This window comes from Anguilla rostrata, chromosome 11 (genome assembly GCF_018555375.3).
Source record: "Anguilla rostrata isolate EN2019 chromosome 11, ASM1855537v3, whole genome shotgun sequence".
Classification (NCBI taxonomy): domain Eukaryota; kingdom Metazoa; phylum Chordata; class Actinopteri; order Anguilliformes; family Anguillidae; genus Anguilla; species Anguilla rostrata.
This window is the reverse complement of record NC_057943.1, coordinates 39,401,608-39,427,333: the sequence shown is the minus strand read 5'-3', so window position 1 is coordinate 39,427,333 and position 25,726 is coordinate 39,401,608. Positions and strand designations below refer to the sequence as shown.

The 25,726-nt window shown below is 45.8% G+C and overlaps 1 protein-coding gene across 3 annotated transcripts in view; it reads right to left on the bottom strand.

Annotated features, from left to right (window-relative positions):
- Positions 1 to 25,726, bottom strand: part of ampd2b (adenosine monophosphate deaminase 2b) — a 51,756-nt gene that overhangs the window by 11,073 nt on the left and 14,957 nt on the right. For 2 of the 3 annotated variants that reach the window (XM_064300011.1, XM_064300013.1), the window contains exons 2-6: positions 11,468 to 11,592; positions 9,037 to 9,167; positions 4,786 to 4,854; positions 1,625 to 1,730; positions 140 to 326 (exon numbers count right to left, since the gene is read on the bottom strand). In XM_064300011.1, the coding sequence (XP_064156081.1) occupies positions 140 to 326; positions 1,625 to 1,730; positions 4,786 to 4,854; positions 9,037 to 9,167; positions 11,468 to 11,592 (618 nt within the window). Of the gene's footprint in view, positions 1 to 139; positions 327 to 1,624; positions 1,731 to 4,785; positions 4,855 to 9,036; positions 9,168 to 11,467; positions 11,593 to 14,267; positions 14,357 to 25,726 lie in introns of all 3 variants that reach the window. The other variant, XM_064300012.1, reaches the window with a different exon arrangement.

Genomic DNA, 25,726 nt, shown 5'->3' with positions numbered 1-25,726 from the left:
ATAAACACGATTGACAGCTCTGTGTGGGTGGGGTATAACAGTAGTGGCCGTATTGCTGCTCGAGGAGAGGAGATGGGTAATGATCAGCAGGTTTTTGGGTTGGCACCGTGCCGGGTTCCGGCAGGGGCGGTCCTCGCACCTGCAGCCACAGGGGTTTCTGGGATATCGTCGTAGACGCGGAGCTCCAGTGGCTTGTTCCCGAGCTGCTGCAGGTAGCGGGACGTGGTTGTGCAGAAGCTCTGCATGGACAGGGCCATGTACTTCTCCCGGATGAACAGCGCACGGACCACACACTTAGCAGCGTCCAGCAGGTCCACGAAGGGTACCTGGAGGAGAGGGGAGGGGGTAATGATCAATTTAACTGTGTACTTTACATTACATTACATTTCTGTTAATGTTAGCTAGGAACGCTTATTTTCATCTGTAGTCCCTGGGCGACATGTTTTGGATGAGGAAAGTGAAGCACTCAGAGGAAATGCACACAAACACGGGAAGAACATGCAAACTCCACACAGAACTTCCCTCTTACAAAGCAACAGAACCTCATTCTTACAAAGCAACAGAACCTCATTCTTACAAAGCAACAGAACCTCATTCTTACAAAGCAACAAAACCTAATTCTTGCAAAGCAACAGAACCTTGCAGTTAGCCACTGTGCCTTCATGCCACCCAATTCCATACCCAAATCAATTCAGGAAATTAAATTATGATCACATTAATGAAATAAATATGAAGTTCATTAGTCATTGAACAGAATGTTTTTCCTGTTATAATGTGGTTATGACGATACTGAGCCCTTCTCCCCATGAACACCATTCTATCTTAGCCCCGCCCCACCTCACTCTGGTCCCCATAAGCCCCGCCCTGCCTCACTCTGGTCCCCATAAGCCCCGCCCCACCTCACTCTGGTCCCCATAAGCCCCACCCTGCCTCACTCTGGTCCCCATAAGCCCTGCCCCATAAGCCCCACCCTGCCTCACTCTGGTCCCCATAAGCCCCGCCCCACCTCACTCTGGTCCCCATAAGCCCCGCCCTGCCTCACTCTGGTCCCCATAAGCCCCACCCCACCTCACTCTGGTCCCATAAGCCCCACCCTGCCTCATACTGGTCCCCATAAGCCCCGCCCCGCCTCACACTGGTCCCCATAAGCCCTGCCCTGCCTCACACTGGTCCCCATAAGCCCCACCCTGCCTCATTCTGGTCCCCATAAGCCCCGCCCTGCCTCACTCTGGTCCCCATAAGCCCGCCCTGCCCTGCCTCACTCTGGTCCCCATAAGCCCCGCCCTGCCTCACACTGGTCCCCATAAGCCCTGCCCTGCCCTGCCTCACTCTGGTCCCCATAAGCTCCGCCCTGCCCTGCCTCACTCTGGTCCACATAAGCCCTGCCCTGCCTCACTCTGGTCCCCATAAGCCCCACCCTGCCTCACACTGGTCCCCATAAGCCCCGCCCTGCCTTACTCTGGTCCCCATAAGCCCCGCCCTGCCTCACTCTGGTCCCCATAAGCCCGCCCTGCCCTGCCTCACTCTGGTCCCCATAAGCCCCGCCCTGCCCTGCCTCACTCTGGTCCCCATAAGCCCCACGCCCTGCCTCACTCTGGTCCCCATAAGCCCCGCCCTGCCTCACCCCACACTCCTCCTCTCCTGAGATGGCGACACGCTGGTACTCCTGGACCTGCTCCCTCACTTTAGGGAAGTGCTCTGCCGAGACGTCATTCTGCTCCTTCAGAAATCTGAGAGACAGAGAGAGAGAGAGATGGAAATGAGAGCCCACAGTCGATACGATACATCCCACAGATATGTACAGCTGCTGGTAATTGACACCACCAGCTCTCTCCCTGGGCGTTTAGAGCAAACGGATCTGAGAGAGCTCAGAAGCTTTTACCACTTTACCTGTCAATTTCATTTACTGTGAAAGTATCAGTAAAGAACTCGCTGTTACCGGGATCAAATACACTGTGGTTTTGGAGACAGGGAAAGCATGGTGTTGAAAGCTTCCAAATGGGAATCAATTTATATTCAAGGCCCGTCAGTTTTCATTGTTACTTAATTGGCCAATTAAAGTAATTGATTATGCGGTTAACTCAGCTGGCCTGATTTTCTGGATCAGAATTGCCTGCCAATTTCAAGCTGAAAACAAAAACCGGAAGATCCCTTGGATCTCCAGTATCAGGGCTAGGGAATCCTTATCCTACTGCGGTTCATTAGTACCCCCTGCCAGAATGGCACTCACCAGCAGGGGGAGAAAAAAGGAACCATTTCCCTGGAATCAAGTGTTACTGGTTTATGAGGGCAAAATTGAAACAGTCTTTAAAAAGAATTAGGCAAGAACACAGAACAGAGAGCCCAGGTCTGGGGAGCTAGCCGTTAGCTGAGATTCCCATGTCAGGCAGGGATAACTGGAACTGGCAACACATATGCCTGAGCAAAATTATTACTAGAAAAACTTCCATTTAGATGCCAGAACATTTTTGAAAATTACCGTTAAACTGTTAACTGTTCTGTTAATGTTGCAATTTTAAAAGTAAAAAAAAAATTCAGAAAATGGTTCTTTCAAATGACTGCTACATTTTGCTTTATAACATGATTTGTTGAACATTTTCAGGGACCTGGTGTAGCATATTAAAATTTTTCAGGCATCTAAAGAGTAAAAAATTTTCAAAAGTGTACTTTCCCAAGGTCTGTTACAAGTCCTGATGCAGTGCTGGTGCAGCCGTGTGATGCAGTGCTGGTGCAGCAGTGTGGTGCAGTGTGATGCGTAGCACAGTGGGTAAGTGTGGTGTGGGGATGGCTGGTTTAAGCAGCCACACCTGCCCTGGGTCAAGCTAATTAGACCTGGCCAATTGGATAATTGGTTAATAATTAGATAATTGGCCAGGCTAATTGGACCCAGGAACAGGAGTGGCTGCACCTGTGCGTAGTGAGGTAATCACTGCGCACAGGTTAAATCTGCCATCCCCACCCACATCAGGAGCTTCTCTGTCATGACAGTGTTTGAGATCTGCTCACTTGGCTGTAACATCTTGCCAAACCCTCGTGGAATAAATGTGGACTGTTTTAACATCTTCTCCCTGTGTCTCTGTGCTGGAGGGCCCCAAAGAAAGCCACTTCGGTGGCCTGTGGCAGGCGTGTTTGTCACAGTGGGCGCCAACGTGGGGCTCCTCCGGCACAGCAAAGAGGCACAGGAGGGCCAGCCAGGAAGCACACTGGACGAGGGGCGGCTGAGGTGTTCCGACAGGGCTTCGGGCGGATCCTCCGGGCCAAGAATGGGGAGCGGAAGATGACCAGGGAGGGGAAGGAGGCAATCCTCAGCTGGGACGCTGAGGAGCTGCACCTGGCCGAGGAGGCAGGTCAGCGACGGGCGGTGCACGAGAGGTGGTCGCGCCGTGAGCTGGACTTGGCCGGGAAGGCGGGTCAGCCACGGGCGGCGCACGAGCGGTGGCCGCGCCGTTTTGCTTCCTTTCTCGTCCGTTTGGTTGTTTTTCGTTCTTTGTTTTGGCCTGGTTGGTTTGCCCGGAGCCCATGAGGGGATAAGCCTGCAGCCGCCTGCCAGCAGAGCCGACTGGCGGCCACCACAGCCACGAGGGTTCCTGGGCCCCAGCACCACAAGGCCAGTCCACCAGCCCACCAGCCCAGCCACCCCACCACAGCCCCTGGAACAGCCCAAGCCGGTGACGCCCCCACCAGCCAGCAGAGCAGCCCAGGACTTCCCGTGCTCCAGGAGGGAGGAGGAAGAAGGGCTGCCTTGTCGTACGAAGGAGGGTCACTGCATGTACTGGACTGTTCCGGGGCCACCCACCCTGACCTTTTTAAATTTTTTAGCGTGTTTGGAGTGTTTTTTGTTTGGTGTCTTTGGCTTTGTTGGGAGTGTGGGGGTGGGGGGGGGGGGGAGTAGGCTTCGGCCAGGGATTCTCCCTGGCCTCAGTTTGGCGTTGGGGGTATGTGGTGTGGGGATGGCTGGTTTAAGCAGCCACACCTGCCCTGGGTCACGCTAATTAGACCTGGCCAATTGGATAATTGGTTAATAATTAGATAATTGGCCAGGCTAATTGGACCCAGGAACAGGAGTGGCTGCACCTGTGCGTAGTGAGGTAATCACTGCGCACAGGTTAAATCTGCCATCCCCACCCACATCAGGAGCTTCTCTGTCATGACAGTGTTTGAGATCTGCTCACTTGGCTGTAACATCTTGCCAAACCCTCGTGGAATAAATGTGGACTGTTTTAACATCTTCTCCCTGTGTCTCTGTGCTGGAGGGCCCCAAAGAAAAGCCACTTCGGTGGCCTGTGGCAGGCGTGTCTGTCACAGTAAGGAACTGGCCTTGTAAAAGGTTGCAGGTTCGATTCCCGGGTAGGACACTTCTGTTGTACCCTTGAGCAAGGTACTTAACCGGAATTGCTTCAGTATATATCCAGCTGTATAAATGGATACAACTATGTAAAATGCTATGTGAAAGTTGTGTAAGTCGCTCTGGATAAGAGCGTCTGCTAAATGCCTGTAATGTAATGTAATGTAATGATGCAGTGCTGGTGCAGCAGTGTGGTGCAGTGCCGGTGCAGCAGTGTCATGCAGTGTGGTGCAGTGCTGGTGCAGCAGTGTGGTGCAGTGCTGGTGCAGCAGTGTGATGCAGTGCCGGTGCAGCCCTGTGATGCAGTGTGATGCAGTGCCGGTGGAGCAGTGTGATGCAGTGCAGGTACAGCAGTGTGGTGCAGTGCTGGTGGAGCAGTGTGATGCAGTGCAGGTACAGAGCACCGGCTCGGCAGAGAAAGGCCAGAGGAAGACACTCACTCCAGGTCTGCGCTGCTGTCAGTCTTCAGGAAGTCCTGCTTGGCCCGGAGCAGGATGTCTGGCTCCACCCTGTGGCCGAGGCAGCGAGCGGCAGGGGAGGCAGGAAGAGAGAGACACACAGAGAGGAAAGTGACCCGAATGCGTCATACTGCACTTACGTACGTCACTCCAGATGACAGGGTCTGATAAACGCTGAACTGTACGGCAAAATTTCTTCTTGTTGGAGCTGAAATGGGGACCAGCATCTTGACGCAGAGGCAATTTTCCAGCTGAGTTTTTCCAGCTAATGCAAAAACCCACTGGACCAAATCTCTCCGCTTGGAAAGGAACAGCTTGTGTTTTTTGTTATGTTTTGTTTTATTTTGTTTTTGGTCACCAGTAATTTGCAAGGGCTGGTTTTTAGTTAGTGTCCTGAGGTGAGCGGCAAGCCTGTTTGTACTCAACAAATTACTGAAATATTGTATTTCCAAAAGTGTTTTTTATTTGGTGGGACAATGCAAGCAGGAGGTCTGTGTCTTCCCGAAAGACAACATATGGGGACCTGCGTTGGCTGCATTGCAAACCTCTGTCCTCACGCCACTATTTACCAAAAAAGGGTGAAGGTTCTAAACTAACCAATAGCAATGCTACCTCCACTCAAATGAAGATATGATTACTGTCTTACTATCATCTGTGTATTAGGAAGTATAATCCTGATCTTCAGTGCAGTATTGAGCACTCTGGTGGGAGTGTGGGGTACTCTCTCTGCAGAAATAAACCTATCAGTTCTATCTCATGGTGTCCCCCTGGTCGCTGGATAAGGGGAATACTTCTCAGCCTAATAAACTGGATCCTCAAGCTGCTAAACACCTTTGCTCAGAGCAGTAAAAACATCCATCAGAAAGGTAGGTTTGTTTTTTACTACCTCCATAGTTATGCTGTGATTACTACCTTGTGAATTGGTGTTAATGCGATACTAAGGATTGTTAAAAGAACTGATAAACTGTAAGACTGGACCACACCTGCGATATGAGACAGAGGACTGGTAACGTCCTCCGGCAGACGGCCTTTACATTTGTGTTGTTTGTCATGTTGTCGTTTTTGTGTTGAATTGTACAGTCGTAGATATTCAGAACCGCTCCTCCAGGTAAAAAAAAAAAAAAAAAAAAAAAAAAAAAGAATGGCGGAGATTTGACTGGCATAATGCATGAATGGAGAAGGATGAGATTGAAGTTACGGCAAATGTTGAAGAGGCAGTAGTATGGTGTAAGGAACAGAAAAGAATAATATTCCATTTCCAAAAACTAGGAATTGTGAGGGTCAATCAAAATGGAGGCAAACATTAGATAAAAGTTGTAAAAGCAAAGCAGCACTGGGGGGTGTGAATTTCTGGCCGTTATGGGTGGAATCCGAGCAGGCTGGTGGGCCGGTTTAAAAAAATTTGGGATTCTTAGAAGTCACTAATTAAATAAAAGGAGAACTGGACTAAAGAGAGAACAGAAATGCAACAAAGAACTGATGAAGGTTTTCAGGACTGTGAAGCATTAAAAATATACAGACACTGCAGAACAATGATGTGAAGAACAAACCATACAATTTATGCAGGTGGATAAACTGACAGAAAAATTAAAGTATCAGCCACAACATGTGATTATGTCCAATATGTACCCTGCTAAAACATCTTTAGGTACGCCAGTATCAATATGCACTAGCAGACATAACTACACTACCTCCTCAATGCCGTTATATCCTGTCAGTTACATGGGACCACTGTCTCATTTAAACCAGGAGTCTCTATGGCAACCCCTGGCTGTTACACATGGAGCTACAGTGCATGACCCCGTGACAACACCATGTTGCCAAGCGACACAAGAAGGATGCAGAAAGAGCTGGGAAAGAAATAATTCAAAGTTCTGGACACAGTTAGCCACATTCAATGCCCTTTGTCCTCTCCATGCACAAGACAAAATCTTGTAGTGTGAGCACCGACAGTACAGTGGTTGAAAATGAATATGTCTTAACTACAATATCAAAACGGGGTGTAGGTTGCCATTATGTTTTCTTGATTTAGCAGTACATCAAGCAGCTAAAAACCCATTGGTAGACGCAGTACAAATTACCTGAGGGAACGATCCATTCGGGTATCAGCGCCTGTCTGTCTCCAAATGAAAAGCAAGGGATGGCCTGTAGTTCTTTTATCAAGATGCTGCAGATGTTGCTAAGAGTGTTGGTCACTGGCCTTATGCCAGGTGAAACAGGGAGAGGGTGGCTAACGTGGGGACTGAGGGTGCACACAGGACAGAGAGACCCTGATAAGATGGGCGGGGTGGAATAGAGGTTCTCATGACCCTGATAAAACACTGGCATAGCACGTATAATAATCCAGCACACAGTGCTGAACTAATACAATAACACCATCACACTTGGCTAAACTAATACAGTAACACCAACACAAACCGCTAAACTCATACAGTAACACCAACACAAACTGCTGAACTCACACAGGAACACCAACACAAACTGCTGAACTCACACAGGAACACCAACACAAACTGCTGAACTCATACAGTAACATCAACACAAACTGCTGAACTCACACAGTAACACCAACACAAACTGCTGAACTCATACAGTAACACCAACACAAACTGCTGAACTCATACAGTAACACCAACACAAACTGCTGAACTCACACAGTAACACCAACACAAACTGCTGAACTCATACAGTAACACCAACACAAACTGCTGAACTCATACAGTAACACCAACACAAACTGCGGAACTAATACAGTAACAGAGAGTTTGAACTTTGCAAAGGGTCAAGATGTGGGCTATATATTTATGCTAGTAGTTGATACCCATGTGAAACAATAGTATGCCAAAGTATATGATTTTGTACTTAAGAATACTTGAAGTATAATTAAAGTTTATTTTAAGTATGCTTAGCATACTATTTTTCACTTGGGTATGTACTGTATTTGGGGTTTTGGTGCTGTTTCAGATAAGTGTGGCCTCCAGCATAGTTGTACACAGTAATAGCATCACAATTAGCGAGGAAAGCAGCGATCATTAAGGTAGAAGCGCATGAGAATGACAAAAGTGAGGAGAGTCAAACAAACAACCCAGCTGAATCTGCAGCTAACAGGCGGCTGCTATGCTAACACTCCGAGCAGCAGCGCTAGCATCATCGCTGCTATCAGACAGAGCAGGAAAACGTGCACGCAGCACCTCTAACACAAGTCTGAGAAACCAACCAGATTTTTCCCTCCAAAGCCGTCACACAAAAGAACTGTGGACGGTTTTTGAATACAGGGGGTTTCGTAGATAACAATGGCAGGTCAGTTTACTAAGTTGGCGCAAGTATGGCCCCTCGTGTAAGAACTCCGCTCGTGCGGGGGTGCAAAAAATAGCCACTGAAACAACACCCCAGGAGGGATTTCCCTGTGTGAACGCAGGAGGACTCTCCATACGAACCGCTACACGCGTGTAAAAACGGCAAACACAGACTGTGTTTCTGCTTTACGCAACTGTTCTGGAGCCCTGCATTGAGGAGCTGCCGATGGCCAGACAGAGCTTCCCCCTGCTGAACCATTATCCGATGGAAACCGAGGATCCCTGAGGAGCTGAGGGCAGCTGAATGCACTGATATTTTTAAACGTAAGCTCAAAGCTTACTTTTTTAGCTTGACTTTTATCTGATTTTCTATTTTTTATCTGTGAAGTTTTTATTTATTTATATTTATTTTATTTTTTAATTTATTTTTGCATTTTTATCTTAAATTTTATCTTAAATTTTTATCTTAAATTTGATTTGATGTGCACGAGACCCCATTGTTTGATTGTTTTACTTTTTTATTCTTGTTTTACATTGTTTCTTGTCAATTTAATTTGCATTTGTATAGAAAGCATGTTCAATGGCATTTGCTTGCATGAAAGGTGTTATATAAATAAAGTTTGATTGGTTGAATGATCCTAATGTGTAGGGCAGACATTTTCTTGCCTGGCTGGTGGTGTGATTTTGTGCTCCCAGCCTGGTGGTTTGGGCACATGGGACATGCTTGTTATGTTCAAACAGTTGTTCGCCGGTTAATGTAAAGCTGATGGATTTTGGGGCGTAATAACAATATAATCATTTACTTATTTAGCATGCGTCTTTGACAAATAAGAGAGCTTCATAGCTGTGTTTGTGACCTTGTGTCAGATTGACACAGCAGGAGTCTCTCCCTGGGGGGACTCAGAGCTGATTGGCTGTTGGTAAGGAGGCCCCTTACTTGATGTCCTGGCTGATCTGCCTCTCCAGACGATGGCGGCGCTCCTCCAGCTGCTCGATGGGGCTGTCCTCCGGGAACTCATAGGGAGCGCTGCGCATCTCACTGTCCGCCAGGCTGCGCGTGAACAGCTCCTGCACAGAGTTACACACACACACAGTTACACATACACACACACACACACACTGTTACACACACACACACACACACAGAGTACTACAACATACCACACACACACAATTACACACACACACACACACACACACACAGAGTTACACACACACGCACACACACAGAGTTACACATACACACACACACACACAAGTTACATACACACTCAATCACACCCAGGGTTACAAACACACACACACACACACAACACACAGTTACCACGCACACACATACACAGTTCCACCACCACACGAGTTACACACAACACACAGTTACACACACACACACACACACACATACACACACACACACTGTTACACACACACACAGAGACACACACTCAGTGCACACGCCAGGTCTGCACATGAACAAGATTTTACAAACACACACACTCTACACACACACGCACACCAGACACACCACCTATGCACACGCAGTTACACACACACACACACACACAGTTACACACATAGTTACACATAGAGTTACACACACACACATGCACACACACAGTACACACTGTCCGCCAGGCTGCATGTGAACAGCTCCTGCATAGAGTTACACATACACACACACAGTTACACACACACACATGCACACACTCAAGCACACCCAGGTCCTACGCACACACAGTTACACACACACAGCTACACATACACTCACACATAGTTACACACAGCTCCTATACACACACATAGTGACACACAGCTCCTACATACACACACATAGTTCCACACAGCTCCTATACGCATGCACACAGACAGACACACATACAATTCAGATAACCTTTTAAAAATGCAATTGCATGTAGCCTCCAGGGCACTCAAAGCTGAAGTGGTAGGGTGCATGTGGATTAGTCACAAACAGGTTCATAACACACCCTTCCCTTTGGTCTGGGGAGGTATTGTAATACTTCAAACACACTGTGTTTTGGGGTATTCTGAGATCAAAAGAACTGCACACACACCAGGTCCTCTAAATTACAACACTACAAGAACACACCACACACACCCAGGTCCTCTGATTACATACAGTACAAGAACACACACTCACACACACACACCAGGTCCTCTAATTGCACACAGCACAAGAACACACACTCACACACACACACCAGGTCCTCTAATTGCACACAGTACAATAACACACACTCACACACACACACCAGGTCCTCTGATTACATACAGTACAAGAACACACACTCACACACACACACCAGGTCCTCTAATTGCACACAGTACAAGAACGAACAAACACACACACACACACACACACGGACACATCAACACATCAGGTCCTGTAATTAGACCCAGCACAAGCACACTGGGGAACACCTGGTCCTCTAATTACATAAAGCTCACACACACACACACACACACACCAGGTCCTCTAATTACATGCAGCACAAGCACATATACAAACACACACACACACACACACACACACCAGGTCCTCTAATTACATGCAGCACAAGCACATACACAAACACACACACACACACACACACATCAGATCCTCTAATTACACACAGCACAAGAACGAACACACATACACACACACACTGTCATCTATTTACACACAGTACAAGCACATTGAGACAACGGGCAGAAATTCGCGCCAGTGGTTATCTTTACAAACAAGGGACACGTACAGCAACTACAGTACGAAATTCAGAAATACACCACCTGTCTCTACGTGTAATCTACTGAAAATGCCCGAAAAAGAGATTTCCAAAGTGACATCAGAAATAATTGTAAAATGGTAGAACGAAAAATGTAAAGAAACCAAAATATTTCATAAACATTTCGCAGGGATCTTCGAAAGGATCGAAATGCCCTTGACTGAAATGTCATTTTTAGAGGCTCCTGCTCATTTCATCTGTGGAGTCGAAACATTGGGCTGGACGTGCTGAAGTGATGGCTGGGGCTCCTGGTAGGGACCCCTACAGTACCACACAGTACATTACATTACAGCCATTCAGCAGACGCTCTTATCCAGAGCGACTTATACAGCATTTTACATAGCATATATATATATATATAAATGCAGTCCATTATAAGTAATTGCATCATTTGCAGCCATTGCATTGCAGCTCTACAGAGCCTTACACACATTCCCAGGCCCCGAGTTACACCACACACACACCACACACACACCACACACACACACACACACACACACACACACACACACACACACACACACGCACACGCACACACACACACACACACACACACACACACACACTCTCTCCAGGCCTCACCTCGGCGATCTCCTTGTACATGCCGTCCATGGAGGTGCGCAGGTCGATGGGGAGGGGCTTGTACGAAACGGGCGTCCCGGGAAGAGAACGCTGGGAGGTGAGGAGGTGTCGGGCCCCGTGGATATCTGAAACAAAATGGGACGGGGGCGGGGGGTTATTTATGGTAATGAATAAACAAAAGAGGAGGTTCAGTCTTATGCTATTGACATTTCAGTCTTAATGCTATTGTCTGCTATATGTTAGCAATGGGGGGGGGGGGGTATTTTAGAATTTGATTAGGCTATTTCACTCATGAATTGCATTTGCAGGGGACAGTAACCATACTGTATATCTACCTGAAATCTGAACCAGGTCAGACACAAAAGCAGAGTACACTTGAAGAAGGGTCAGATGTTATGCATGTAGGGAAAATGGCCAGAACCTGTTTGCCCTTTGACCCTTTGAAATGAACTAACCTCGGGGAGACTGGAGATGGGATAGACAGTGTGAACCCCCAAAAAACGAGGAAACATTCCAGTTGGATCTCCACTAAGTGAGATAATGGGCTATGATGAGCACATTGCCCAAACAATCCAAGAGCATATTTAGTGATCCAAATAAGTTAATGTAAATCATCTAAAAAAAACCATTCGGGGAGGTTACAATTGAGTTTACTGGCATCATTATTGCTGTCAATCATGAACAATTCAAATTCACTTCCAAAACAACTTCCCAAACGAAAATGAATAACACGTTAAGGCTGCTTCTGGAATGTTCCTTGCGATCCAAAGGTAATATTAGATGGACATCCAGGAGGCAGGGAAACATCTAACACACACTGAACACAGTCCCAAGTGAGTCTGAAAAATGGTCACATGACACACTCTCCTCTGTTCAGAGGGCCAGGACACTTTAACTTTATAGGTTTTATACATGCATTATACACACAAATATGCCCAGTTCCATATTCACAAACAGAAAGTTGTGCATGCAGTTTAATGCTCCCAATTTATCACCAGAAGAAATTATATGAATAATGCCTTGTAGCAAAGGAGTGGATACTATTATCCATAATTTACAACCTTCCAAATGTGTGATCTGGCTGCATAATCCTGGATATTACAGTTATCAGCTGTTAGCCTCTGTAGAGCATGCATGCACCTGTGTTCTGTAATCCCTAACAGGATTACTTCTGATCTCAGCTGTTCCATCCCACTGCAACAGAGACTGCTTCACATGAGAGCCCTCTCCATAAAAGTCCACACACGTCTAACCGTGCACACGCTACACATACGGCCCCACACACACTGCACCCCACATCATCACTGATATCCATCACCTCATATTCATCACTCCATCACCTCATATGCAGAGAAAGGAGAGAAAGGTAGAGAGAACAGAGAGGAGTCACGGCAGACAAGGTGGAAAGCGTAATGAAAACTCCAGATTGAGCTGAAACCCTGACTCACTCACTCACTCATTCTCTCTCTCTCTCTCTGTGTCAGATGAGCCAGAGTCTTAGGACTTAGGTCACTGTGCACACCCACACACAAACACACACACACTCACGCAGGCGCACACACACACACACACACACACACACTCACGCAGGCGCACACACACACACACACACACACACGTTAGCATGCGTAAGCATTCCCTGTAGTCTCCTCCCTCCGCCCCGGCCTACCCTTCCCCCGACCCCTCGCTCCAGCCCAGACGCTGTCAGCCCGTCTCCGTGGAAACGGCCGCGGCGGCGGAACATGGAAATGACCCGTCTGAACCGCGCGGTGATGCCCTCTGGGGACGGGCGGGTAACACAACCCTCTCTGCAAATCGCCATGGGAACGGGGGATGTTTACTCCCCGCATTTGCTAACCAAATAAGAGGGGTGTGCACAGCACTACTGAAATTCCACTTACAGGTGCTTTATTGCCATGAAAAGGGCAGGTGCCTTCATAGACATTATGCAAATTCATAACAAGAGAATAGAGAACAACAGCAATTATGTAATGATTCAGTACAATAACAGTGACTAATGACACTGTGGGAAAAAGCAGTGAAGAATAAATGACTCATGCAGATGCAGTGCCAGTTTGTGGCGGTAAGTTGCATATTGTCTCCCACACTGCTCTCATCTGTTGTGTATTCGCTGGAGCAACACCCTCCTGTTCTACTGCACAGCCCATCTGCTCAGCCGCACCTGGGCTGTGTCAGAAACTAGCTCTGTCTGAGTAATAATATACACAGCCACAGCAAGGTTTATTGTTATGAATCCAGGGCTGGTATTCATAAAGCATCTCAAACTAGGAGTGCAGATCTAGGATCAGTTTGGGCTATTATCTGATACTGGAAAAGGTTAGGATATGTACAGGGGTCCTAGGTCAGCACTCTGAGACGGAGATGCTTTATGAATATCACGAGAGGAACACAGGCCCTGGTCCCAGATGTCTTCAGGGTATTTGTGATCTTTGAATTAACTCTGGACCAATAAGATGAACTGCATAACTTAGCCCACGTTAAAGCATTAACTGTAAACTGTGGAAGAATTTCACTTGATATGGCACCCTACATCTCCCAGGTCTCTAGTAAAGTTGTGCTGCTGTTGTGCCTCGTTCTTCTCCAGGATACATTAGGCTGGGAGGCATTGTGTTTTGCCTGTCATTTGCAAACATGCATATCACATCTAGGCATTTTCTTCAGACGCATTTGAGCTGCCAAAATCTCTCTCTTGAAGAGCGATGGAAGATAAATATTCATTTATAATAAAACATTTAAAGTGTTTAATAATTAACTTTTATAATAAATACATTTTCTTTACCTTGCATCGCTCTCCAAGAGTGGCTGAAGTTCTAGCATTCAGTTTTTGCCTTTTTTCATGCACCTTGGCTACGCCAGAACATCATTTAACTGTATGAGGAAGAGAGAGAACACACAGCTGAAAGCAGGGCATGGTGACCCCCCCCCCCCATGCTTGGGGGTGTGCTCTGTCCTGCATGGCTGTGTGAGGGGACATTAATGCTCCCCTCCTGTCCGCTCTCTCCTCTGAAATATTCATCACCCCCCCCTCAATGTTTAATGACCTGCTGGAGGCTGACTGGCATTCAGTCTTACACTGCTGTGCTCACTTTAGATACACGTGTGCTCACTCTTAAACTCACATGTATGAGCGCACACAGGCATTAGCCCCTTTTCCTCTACAGGGCCGAACGGTTCTGTGCACGGAGAGGAACGGTTCCACTGGTGTTTCCACCTGGAAACGGTTTGAAACGATTACATACGATACAAACGATAACGATTACAAACCGTGCCCAGCACGATATTTTCGGCACGGTTAGACAACCATGCTCAGTGAACAGTTCGGGTGGGCAGGCTTAATGACGTATTCTCTGATTGGTTTCACGTTACGTCAGTTGTGTGACTCTGCATACAGTCTCTTCACGTCCTCTTCCGTATGCTAGGTCAGTGGAGAAGCTAATATAAATAAAAATGCCAATCAACAATCGTATTCAGTCATAGCAACAAGATAAACCCGACAATAGCCATAAGATATACAGCAGTGAAAACGCTGCTCACTGAATAACGAAATAAACGGGACAAAGTTTTAAAAAATGATAGGTTACCATGTCATTCTACAGTCAATATCTGGGACTAAATATTGAATAAATAGGCTGCATAACCTTACCATTGGTTTTACGCGTAGAGATGTCCCTTTTGAGACCGAGTGGTCATATATTGTCTTGGACAATCCGTTTATTAAATATATTTTGCGCATTTTTGATGCCTGGGTACATTCAAAATAGCTGTGCATAATACCACACGTATCGTTTATGGCATTGTTGCCGTTTTTAGTACAGTCTGGCTTGATTGACAATTCATTTATTCAGTAGGTGAGAGTATAAGCTTTCTAATGATGTATAACATGTCTAATTTTGCTTTTGGAATAGCGTTTCATAGGTCAGCGTAACCGAAAATTTTCTTATCATCGCATTCACTTACCCATTAAGACGCTGCACCTAAGGAAACGTTGTCAACGATTTTTCGTAATTTCTTGGAAAATAGGCTACTATTATTATTGAGGACTTCTGGGCATAGCTAAGCCGTATATTTGCTGATAGACCTATATATGACATCATTTTTTATGGAGCAAAACAGAAGCGGATTGAACTTGTTGATTTACTGTCTCTGTCTAAACACAGATGAAATGTCATCATTGCTATGTAAGTATTACTGCTCAAAATATTTCGGTTATACACGTTATTTTTGGATTGAGTTAGTGGTATTTTATAATGTGGATATTTCACGCTGTAATTTAAGCGTTAGTTAGTAGTTTTTTGAATGCATGCAACAGTGATGGTCAGTGGAGGATACGCTAAAAAGAAAAACCTTTCGTCAGCCGACGAAACATAACATAACAAAAACAAAACAGTATGGGGAGCCACGACAACAACTGGGGCATGTTACATTCACAACGGAACGCCGTCGCTGATCCACCGCGTCACTTGCTGTCCTCACAGATATTTCCTAGTCCTGGTTTTAGCAGCCCGACGGTGGAAACAGAAACCGTAACCGTTCCCACGAGTACTGAGCAGCGCGGAACGGCACGGAGTGGCCCTGGTAACGGTTCGGCCCGACAGTGGAAAAGCGACTTTACACTCACACACGCACACACTCACACACACACACACACACACACACACACACGCACACACACACACACACGCACACACCTACACATAAACATACACTCACATGCACACACATGCGCGCGCACACACACAAACATACACTCACATGCACACCCATGAACAAAACAAGCATACGTTCACACAAGCACACACACACACACACACACACACACACACACTTAAACAAACATATGGAACTGATGATAAATATGATTCTGCCCCTGAAAAGACTACTGACTCAGTAAAACCCCACCATCCCATATTGTACAAATATAAATACGTGGTAACACTATGAATATTTCTTTACCCCAAACTCCAGCGAGGAAGATCATTTATGCAACAATTTTGTAAAATGATGTGACAAAATAATCATAGACGAGACACATCCGTTACACTCAGCAGTGGTTCTTAGTAAATCAGGACGGATTATCCCACCCAAGACACGCACAATCCACTCCAGATTTTCTTTTCTCCCCAGTGCAGCACCACACCTTTTTAATCAAAAATTTAAAGATGAGATCCCAGTGTTTTGGGCAGCAGTAGTATTTTTATTTCTATGTTCTACATGTCAGTGATATGACTATGTTTCAATGTTATATATGACGCTGTTGCTGATGTATGATGTTGTATGATGTTGTTTCTGTCTTTTTCCCTGTCTGCGCACCAAGAAGACAAATTTCATGTTTTTAAACATGACTAATAAAGTTAGCTCTAACTCTAAAATGATAACCATACTAATTTCAATATCGAGGGAGAGATAATAACTTCAACGTGCGAGGAAAGACTGGCAGACGGACCGAGCGTTTGCCTCAACTTTCAGACAGGTCAGAACCCCCGCTGGGGATCTCTTCAGCAGGGAACAGCCCGTGTGTGATGCAGGTCAAAGCACAATGAGCACAGGTATCAGCGTTCTATTACTTTACAGAACAGCTTCATCATTCCAGCTCCTGAGAGACTGCCATGGTGATAGCACAGGAGCAGTACCACACACGAGAGGTTTTCCTGCCAATAGCACAGGAGCAGTACTGCACACGAGAGGTTGACCTGGCGATAGCACGCTGGCTGATGGGGGTCAAGCACCACTTCTGATTGCACTGCAGTTTGCTAATCAGGCTCCCACACAGATGAGACTGAGGAAGACTCTTCACGCATGACTTTATGAGTGAACTTACAGGCACCGGGGTCACCGGAGAGCGACGAGACAGGGATACTTGCAGACGGAACCCTCCCCATCCCTCGGCAACGCTACGCCAATTTATACCTGACCCTCCGGGCCGACCGGCCACAGGCGGCACTGACCCGGGCCGAGAGTCCATCTCACACTGCGGGGCCCATCCACGCGCTCGACCAGGGCTGTCAAACTAAACTCCCAGGGGGCCGCAGCATCCGCCGGGCTTCCTTTTAATCAGCTGACAGAAAGGTGGGTGGATTGTTTAGCCAATAAATGACTTGCCGAGCCACCGTGGAAATCTTTTATCATCCATTAGCACTGGCACATTTTCAGCATTGATCCACCAGCAGAGCAGACAGGTGTGGCCTGATGTGTCACAGTTTGTGATTGCATTGGACAACGTGACATTCCATCACTCCCATCAGGTCGCTAATACCTACACAGTAATATCTACACAAATCTACACTATCTACAGCTAATATCTACACTAATATCTAACTAATACCTACACCTAATATCTACACGTAATATCTACACATATCACACATAATATCTACATACTAATACCTACACACTAATATCTACACACTAATATCTACACACTAATACCTACACAGTAATATCTACACGCTAATATCTACACACTAATACTTACATGCTAATATCTACATACTAATACCTACACACTAATATCTACATGTTAATATCTACACACTTATACCTACACACTAATATCTACATGTTAATATCTACACACTTATACCTACACACTAATATCTACATGTTAATATCTACACACTTATACCTACACACTAATATCTACACGCTAATATCTACACGCTAATACCTACACGCTAATATCTACACGCTAATATCTACATACTAATACCTACACGCTAATATCTACACACTAATATCTACACGTTAATATCTACACACTAATATCTACATACTAATACCTACACGCTAATATCTACACACTAATACCTACACACTAATACCTACACACTAATATCTACACACTAATATCTACACACTAATATCGACACGCTAATATCTACACACTAATACCTACACGTTAATATCTACACACTAATATCTACACGCTAATATCTACACGCTAATATCTACATACTAATACCTAGACGCTAATACCTACACGCTAATATCTACATACTAATACCTAGACGCTAATACCTACACGCTAATATCTACATGTAGCAACTGCCACTCAATGCCCTACGGGGGCATCATTAGGTCAGGAGACAGAACGGTCATCTGCCAATCAGAGAGCTACCCTGTTTGGTCCCGGGCCTTCTGGGTAAAAAGTGTCAAAGTGTCCTTGAGCCAGCCACCCAAGCCCTAATCGCTCCTGGCCAGCTGATTGGTCGCTTGCATGGCTGCCTTTTCCATTGGTGTGTGTGTGCGAGTGTGAATGAGAGGCTCTGTGTAGATGTAGTTGCTGGAAAAAGCAATATGTAAATGCAGTCCATTAAAAAACTGCCTGCTTAATAAAGAGTCAGCCACCCATATAACACTGTTCATATTTGAACCACACAGTGAAATATGAAGGGAGCACACACAGTGAGCTTGATCGTTTCACACGTTGGAATGACTGTTTCACACTCCTGTCGCATTCCTGGGGTAAAATGCTGACAAGACGGTGTTCCAATTAGCACCAGGAAATAAACTGGAACAGCTGGACGCTTAAATATAGCCCATTCCACACAGAAGGCCTCACGCCAAACAATGCTCAGGGCAATTCAGAGGAAAATAAATCCCTTTAAAAAACGTCAAGTTCAATGCTGACATTGGGCCGCCCAGCACCCTGATATTGGATGGATCTTTACCATAACCAGCAAAGGAGTCATCAAATGCCTAGATATAAATGCCGAGATATACATCTCCATGACACAATCTTACATGTGACTCCTGTGCTGATACCGTGGATGGCTGGCAGAGGTCAAGGGTCAGCGTTTCCTGTGGGCGAGACTTCCTCCCCAGAGCAGGGTAACAATGACACTGTTTCAGGGCCCCGGGGTGGAGCTGGGATGCCCCCTCTGCACTTCACAGGGGGTCAGGGGGGTTTCATTCCGATCGCTTACTCTCACTCCTTACATCACTTCCTCACTCCATAGCTCCACCCAACAGAGGACACAGCAACGAGATATGAGGATGCATTAGGCCAACGGAACATCCTTGCTCTTTCAAGCGTCAGTTTGAAGCCACGTGAATCACAGATGTGGCAGATGTGGAGAGGTGGAACCTCAGGTGGATCATTTGTACGTCCACGTGTTTCCGAAAAATAGACTTCCGCTAAGGATGCACTCGTGTATCCTCACTGAAGCATCCTCCGGGAGCCTCCTCACTCCTCGCTCTACCGAGGAGCCTTTAACGGGTTAGACTGCCCTTCAAGATGGCGGACATCAATCGATTTCCGAGTCCCATGAGGACCGAAGAGATGAGGACGGATAGAACAAGCGACGGGAACAAACCCAGGGACAGACTGGCTCCCATGACCCCCCTCCACCCACAAGCCCATCCCCCCATGTGCCCTTCCTTTCCAAGGCAGTGGGAAGCAGACACTGTCCCTTCTTCATTGGTTTAATGGACAATGCATCCATTGATAATCACATTTAATTAACATTTATTGACAGTGTCTCACGTGATTCATTTTTGTTTATAGTACCCCTCTGTCTTTTCAATTCCAATTTGCTTGACATAATTTAAATAAATAATACTGTTAATAACAGTTAACAGAAAACAATGACAATACTGATCATAAATGACAGCAATAATCAAACAAATAAAATTAGTAATAGTTACTAAAACAAAGAATGTACGAAATAACATTCACAACCCTTTCTCTTCTCCCTCTCCCTCTCCCCCTCTCTCCCTCTTAGATAGGCAAGCAGTCTTCCTTCCATGATAGATTGGCAGAAGGGGAAAACACCGGCCCATCTGTCCCATCAGCAAACTCAGCCACACAAAAAAATCAATTCTTCATATTGCCACAATATTACAACAAATATCACTGAACGTTCGCCTAATAAACACAAAATACGCATAACGCACTTTTCGAGACCAATTTGTGTTAATAATAGAGGCAGACCACATCTTCCAGCTGAACCTTTTATCACCCTCTCTATTTCAGGACCTGCTGATGCCTCTAGTCACCGATGAAGGACACCAAATGTCACTATTGTCTTACACCAGCCTTTCGGTGACCTTCTGCAGAACATACCACATGCATCCCAAATGTCGTTGCACACAAAGCGATAATCAATTCAAACTAAAAAAAAGGGCTCTGAAGGACAACCTTTACTTGGCTTGCCTCAGTCTATTCATGAAAGCTTAAAATTGTAAGGAGGGACTGCTGGGTGGCTCAATCGGTTAAAGCCCCATGCTGGTGCACGCGTCCCCAGATTGAATCAGGAACATGCCAGAGCCGACTGTGGGCGGTACCACCATAGGGTGATGTGCAATTGGCCCCTGTGTCGCCCAGGAAACGGGAGGGTTCAGTCGGATAGGGTTTTGTGTGCATCGCTATTTAGCGCTGGTCGATTGTGCGCTCCTAGGTCGCAGTCAAAGCCGCATATAAAAGGTCTTCCTTTGACTCTACTCTGCCTGAGCTTAGCTGTTGTCTGTGAAAGATGCAGCTGTGGACACCACATATTTTGGAGGAGAACCGTGGGTGTCTACACTCTCCCCAATCAGCAGTGGGGTTTGCAGCATGAATGTGGCTGCGGTTGCAGATGATTGGCCAGTCCAAATTGGGGTGGGAATTGGATTTGCTGAGTCCCAAGTTGGGCACCAAATTTAATATATATTTTCTTGAATTGTAGGGAGAAAGAAGAAACAGTAAAATTCCTGCAAGTAAAAATTCCTTTCAAGTTTATGTAGAATTCTAGGCGGCAAGCTTGTGAACATATTTGGCCTAGCTAGGCAAAATAAGCCATTTATAAATGAAGATTGTATACTGTACCCCAATTGTTTTTAGGCCATTTTTTAACATATAAATGATACAACAAACCTGACAAGCATCCCATGGTTCTGTACAACGCAAAGATATTATACCTGCACTACACTACAGTATACTTGTACTATACAACACTGCTAATACAGTATTGAATAGAATAATAAAGATCAAAGAGCACAGCAGTTGGCTCCTCATGAAGCCAAATAATGATTGAGAACCACAAGTAAATGAGAGGCCCCTGTCATGGAAATACTTATCACAAGGAAAAACGAGCAGGCTCCAAAGAGAAGAACACTAAAACCAAAAAACAGACGTCTGTCATAACTGATATGGAAATTTCACATCATAGTTTGGACAGGCTTTCTTCAATCAAGTTGCATCACTGTAATAATGATACAGGATAAAAAATGGACACTGTTAACAAATGGCAACTTTGATGTTTTCTACAGATTTGCATACTAGGAACAGCATGTTGAGCTGTTTAAACAGGATCAGGACAGCATCCAAACTACAGCCTACAGTCAGTCAGTCTTACACACACATACACACACACACTCGATTCCACAAGCTTGTCCTTTGTGATGTCCCTACAGGGCGTGTGATCTCCAAACCACACCTGTACACCTCAACACCCATAGACCGTAGACCAACACAAACCTGAACACCTACAATACTCTTCGTCCTTCTAGAGAACGCGTCTCGAAACTGACCTTCCAGAAAGGAAAGAGCTTTTTTTTTACAACCGACTCAAAAAGTAAACCTTTCCCTGGCATGCACAGTAAGGAAGCACAGAAGGGGACAGAGATAGTCTAAAAGACCGAGATGGCTCGCCTTTGCACTGTGATCTACGGGTACCTCTCTCTCAGGACCGGGTCAGATGAGGAACTCTGCCGAAGCTCCGGAACGTTCCCGATGCCCTGCGGCTCGGGACGGCTGCAGCTCGCGCTCCTCTCAGCCGCTTCCCCCAGGAACACAGACACACACACAGGGGCGACCGTGTGTGACGCGCCGGCCCTCTGAGTCTCACCTCTACACTCGACTCTGCTGATCCATCGCTCTCCTCCCTCTCTCCCCTCCGCTTCTCCTTCTGGCCCGGCTGCCTGTGCGATAGCAGGGAGTCACAGCTCCCAGATTTAAATGTCGCTGACGCTGGTTCAGACCGTACCACTTCATTCAGAGGCCCGGGGGTGGGATGGACCGCATCACTTTCTGTTTTCTTATTCCCCTTTGAGTTCAGAGTGGGATCAAACTCGCTTTCACTGTGAACGCGTGTATGTGTGCATCTGTGTGAATGTGTTAGTATATATATATGTGCGTCTGTCTCTGCGTGTGTGTCAGTATACGTGAGTGTATGTATCGGACTGTATGCGTGTGTGTTCAGGGGGATGAGTCCTCATTACGAACAGGTTTAATGGTGCGTGTTCACTCCAACTGCTGCCTCGGCCCACAGAACCCCAGAAACGGACACGTCCTGGCAGCTCACTGACTATCAGAAATGGAGGGGCTAACGACAACGGTTTCATCACTTTCATCAAGCAGGGTACTGTCTTTGGACCCCTGACCAAGTTACTTACTGTAAACAAGTTAACATAAATACGCAGATTAAACTGACGTAAATAATATAAGCTATGTATTCAGAATCCCCTGATCTCCTTGTGTCTTATTTGTTTTTTATTATTTATTTATTGTCTAGTGTGTATTATTATTTCATTCTGTTCTGTTAGTGTTGTGTTCGGTGCTGGTGGCGTTTGTATGTTTTCCCTAGTCCGTCCTGCACGCCAGCCACCTGTCACGTTCGATCCAATCAGCTCATCCTTCCTCACCTGCACCATCTTCACTCATTGCTGCATTAGTTGTGACTTTTCTTCCAGACGTGCTCTGATTTCGAGACCTTTCCACCTGTAGTGTTTTGCCTCTGGTTTCGACTTGTTGTTGTTCGACCCATTACTCCGTGATAATTTGCCTTGTATTTTGACCTGCCTGTTTAATCGACCTGCCCGGTCCTTCTGCCTCCTGTACCATTATTTGACCCCAGCTGTATTGATTAAGACTGTTCTGATTCTGTGCCAATAATCATCTTCTACTAATCTGTCCTAGTCCTCCAGACCTGACAATGTAATTCCCTCAGGAGAAAATTGCACACGTGTCACATTAAATAATGATGGAGCATTCTGTATGGTTTTCACTGAGAAAACAATTACATAAAGACTACCACCAAGACTTAACCTTCACAAAAAAACCCCACACTGGGAATTTCCTTAAGGGCATACGCACACCGTGGCTTGAGAATAAAGTAGACCTCTGCATCTGAGGTTTTAAAACAGGCCGAAAACGATCTACTTCTACAGAAGAGAGATTGGCGTTGACTCCGTACATTAGCATGTGAATTCAGCCCTCTGAACTCAACCGTGACGTAACCAACTATGTGATATTTGGACCAATAGCTGAGAGGGGGAGGTCGGAGAACAAGAAAGAACTTTTCGAAAAGTTCTCCTTGGAGGCCGTCGCACACTGCACCGTACGAACACACAACACCACGTCTTTTTGTTTGTCAGTTGTTCTGATTGCTTCGTTTTATATACGAAGTATACTGCCTACTTTACCCGGTGCTACTGGAACGGTATTTATTTAATGTTACCTTGATTATCTGACTCAAAATTGTGTTTTAACCTTTCCTCTGTGCTAAGTTATACATAGATGGAGGAGACTGCTGTCCGCCAGTAGTGTTTCTCTAAACAGGTTGCTATCGAACTTGAAGGGAACTGACATGTTTTTGGCTGGTGTAGCCAATTGCATAAATACAATTGTGTATCTTGCTCGCTTGCCTATACACTAGTGAAAAGTCATCTAATAAAGACACAATAATGACAAAACAGTACAACAATGAGTCCTGCTTGTGCTATCTCAGTAAGTATATCGCACTGGGTTAGCCTTTGTAGCTGAGAGACCAACTTGTTCCCCATGACATCGGCTTTCCATTACATTACATTACATTACAGGCATTTAGCAGATGCTCTTATCCAGAGCGACTTATACAACTTACTTTCCAACAATACAAAACATGATTACACCGTATTATGGAGTTTTACATTATACTGACCCAATTGGATGTTTTGCAACCAAGCACTGTCTCTTTATCCCACTTGCTGACTCCCTGTCAGCACAGTAAACAGACTGTTTTCTTTTGGAAATCTGATAAGGGGCAGACTTCTGTAAACCACCTTGGTAAATGGTAAATGGACTGCATTTATATAGCGCTTTTATCCAAAGCGCTTTACAATTGATGCCTCTCATTCGCCAGAGCAGTTAGGAGTTAGGTGTCTTGCTCAAGGACACTTCGACATGCCCAGGGCGGGGTTTGAACCGGCAACCCTCCGACTGCCAGACAATCGGTCTTACCTCCTGAGCTATGTCACCTTACACCTTCAACGTGGCTGGTTGCATTTGTGCCACTTTTGGCCCACAATACACTTGCCATTGCCATAACCGACATGAGTGTCTAGACATAGCCATAATTGGACCTGAGTTGTCTGCTACATGTGGGTTTGTACTGCCCTTGACCTGTTACTCAACCCCCCATCCAGTGTGGAGGAAAACCACGGTAAAGTTTGTGCCAAAATACGATACCAGTCCAACCTGACATCTCACTTTAACAGAATGAGAAATAACAGGAAATGGAAGGCTATTTTGCAAAGGCAGACTTGGCTTGCAAGCCTGGTAAACTGGTTTAGTACAGAGTCAAAGGAAAACAGAAAATGCCATGTGACGAGTAGGTGTGTAAAGATTCACTGGTAAGAACCGATGCACCGACCCAAGTGTCTTGCAATGATTCCAAAATTACAAACCGGTCCAAATTAAAAGGGAAACCGGTCAAAAAACTATACATTTGTCAAATACCCTGAACCCCATTTTCTTTAGTATGCCACTATGTGCGACCTTTCTTTTTGCGCATTTCCCTAGTGTATGAGATGATGAATGCTGGCTGTTTGTAAATTTTGTGGGCAATCCTGTTCATGTGATTAGCGTAAGGAAACAGCCATGAACAAATACAGATAAGAAAAAAATGATGAACGCCAAAATGTTCTGGAAAACGTTCTTACGCGCAGTTTACAATCGAATGTGATCGTACACGTTTCGTGAAACGTGGAAAGGTTTCCACGGTGGTAAAGAATGCAAGATCTACAGGGAGCTCCCTGGGAGGCACTGTAGTGTAATGGCTAAGGAGTTGGTCTTGTAACCTAAAGGTCGCAGGTTCGACCCCGGTAGTTCGCTGCTGTTGTACCCCTGAGCAAGATACTTAACCTGCATTGCTCCAGTATATATCCAGCTGTGTAATTGGATACAACGTAAGTCGCTTTGGATAAGAGCGTCTGCTAAATGTCTGTAATGTAATGTAATGTAATTTAATGTAATGCAGCTAATGCTCTCCTCATGAAGCCATT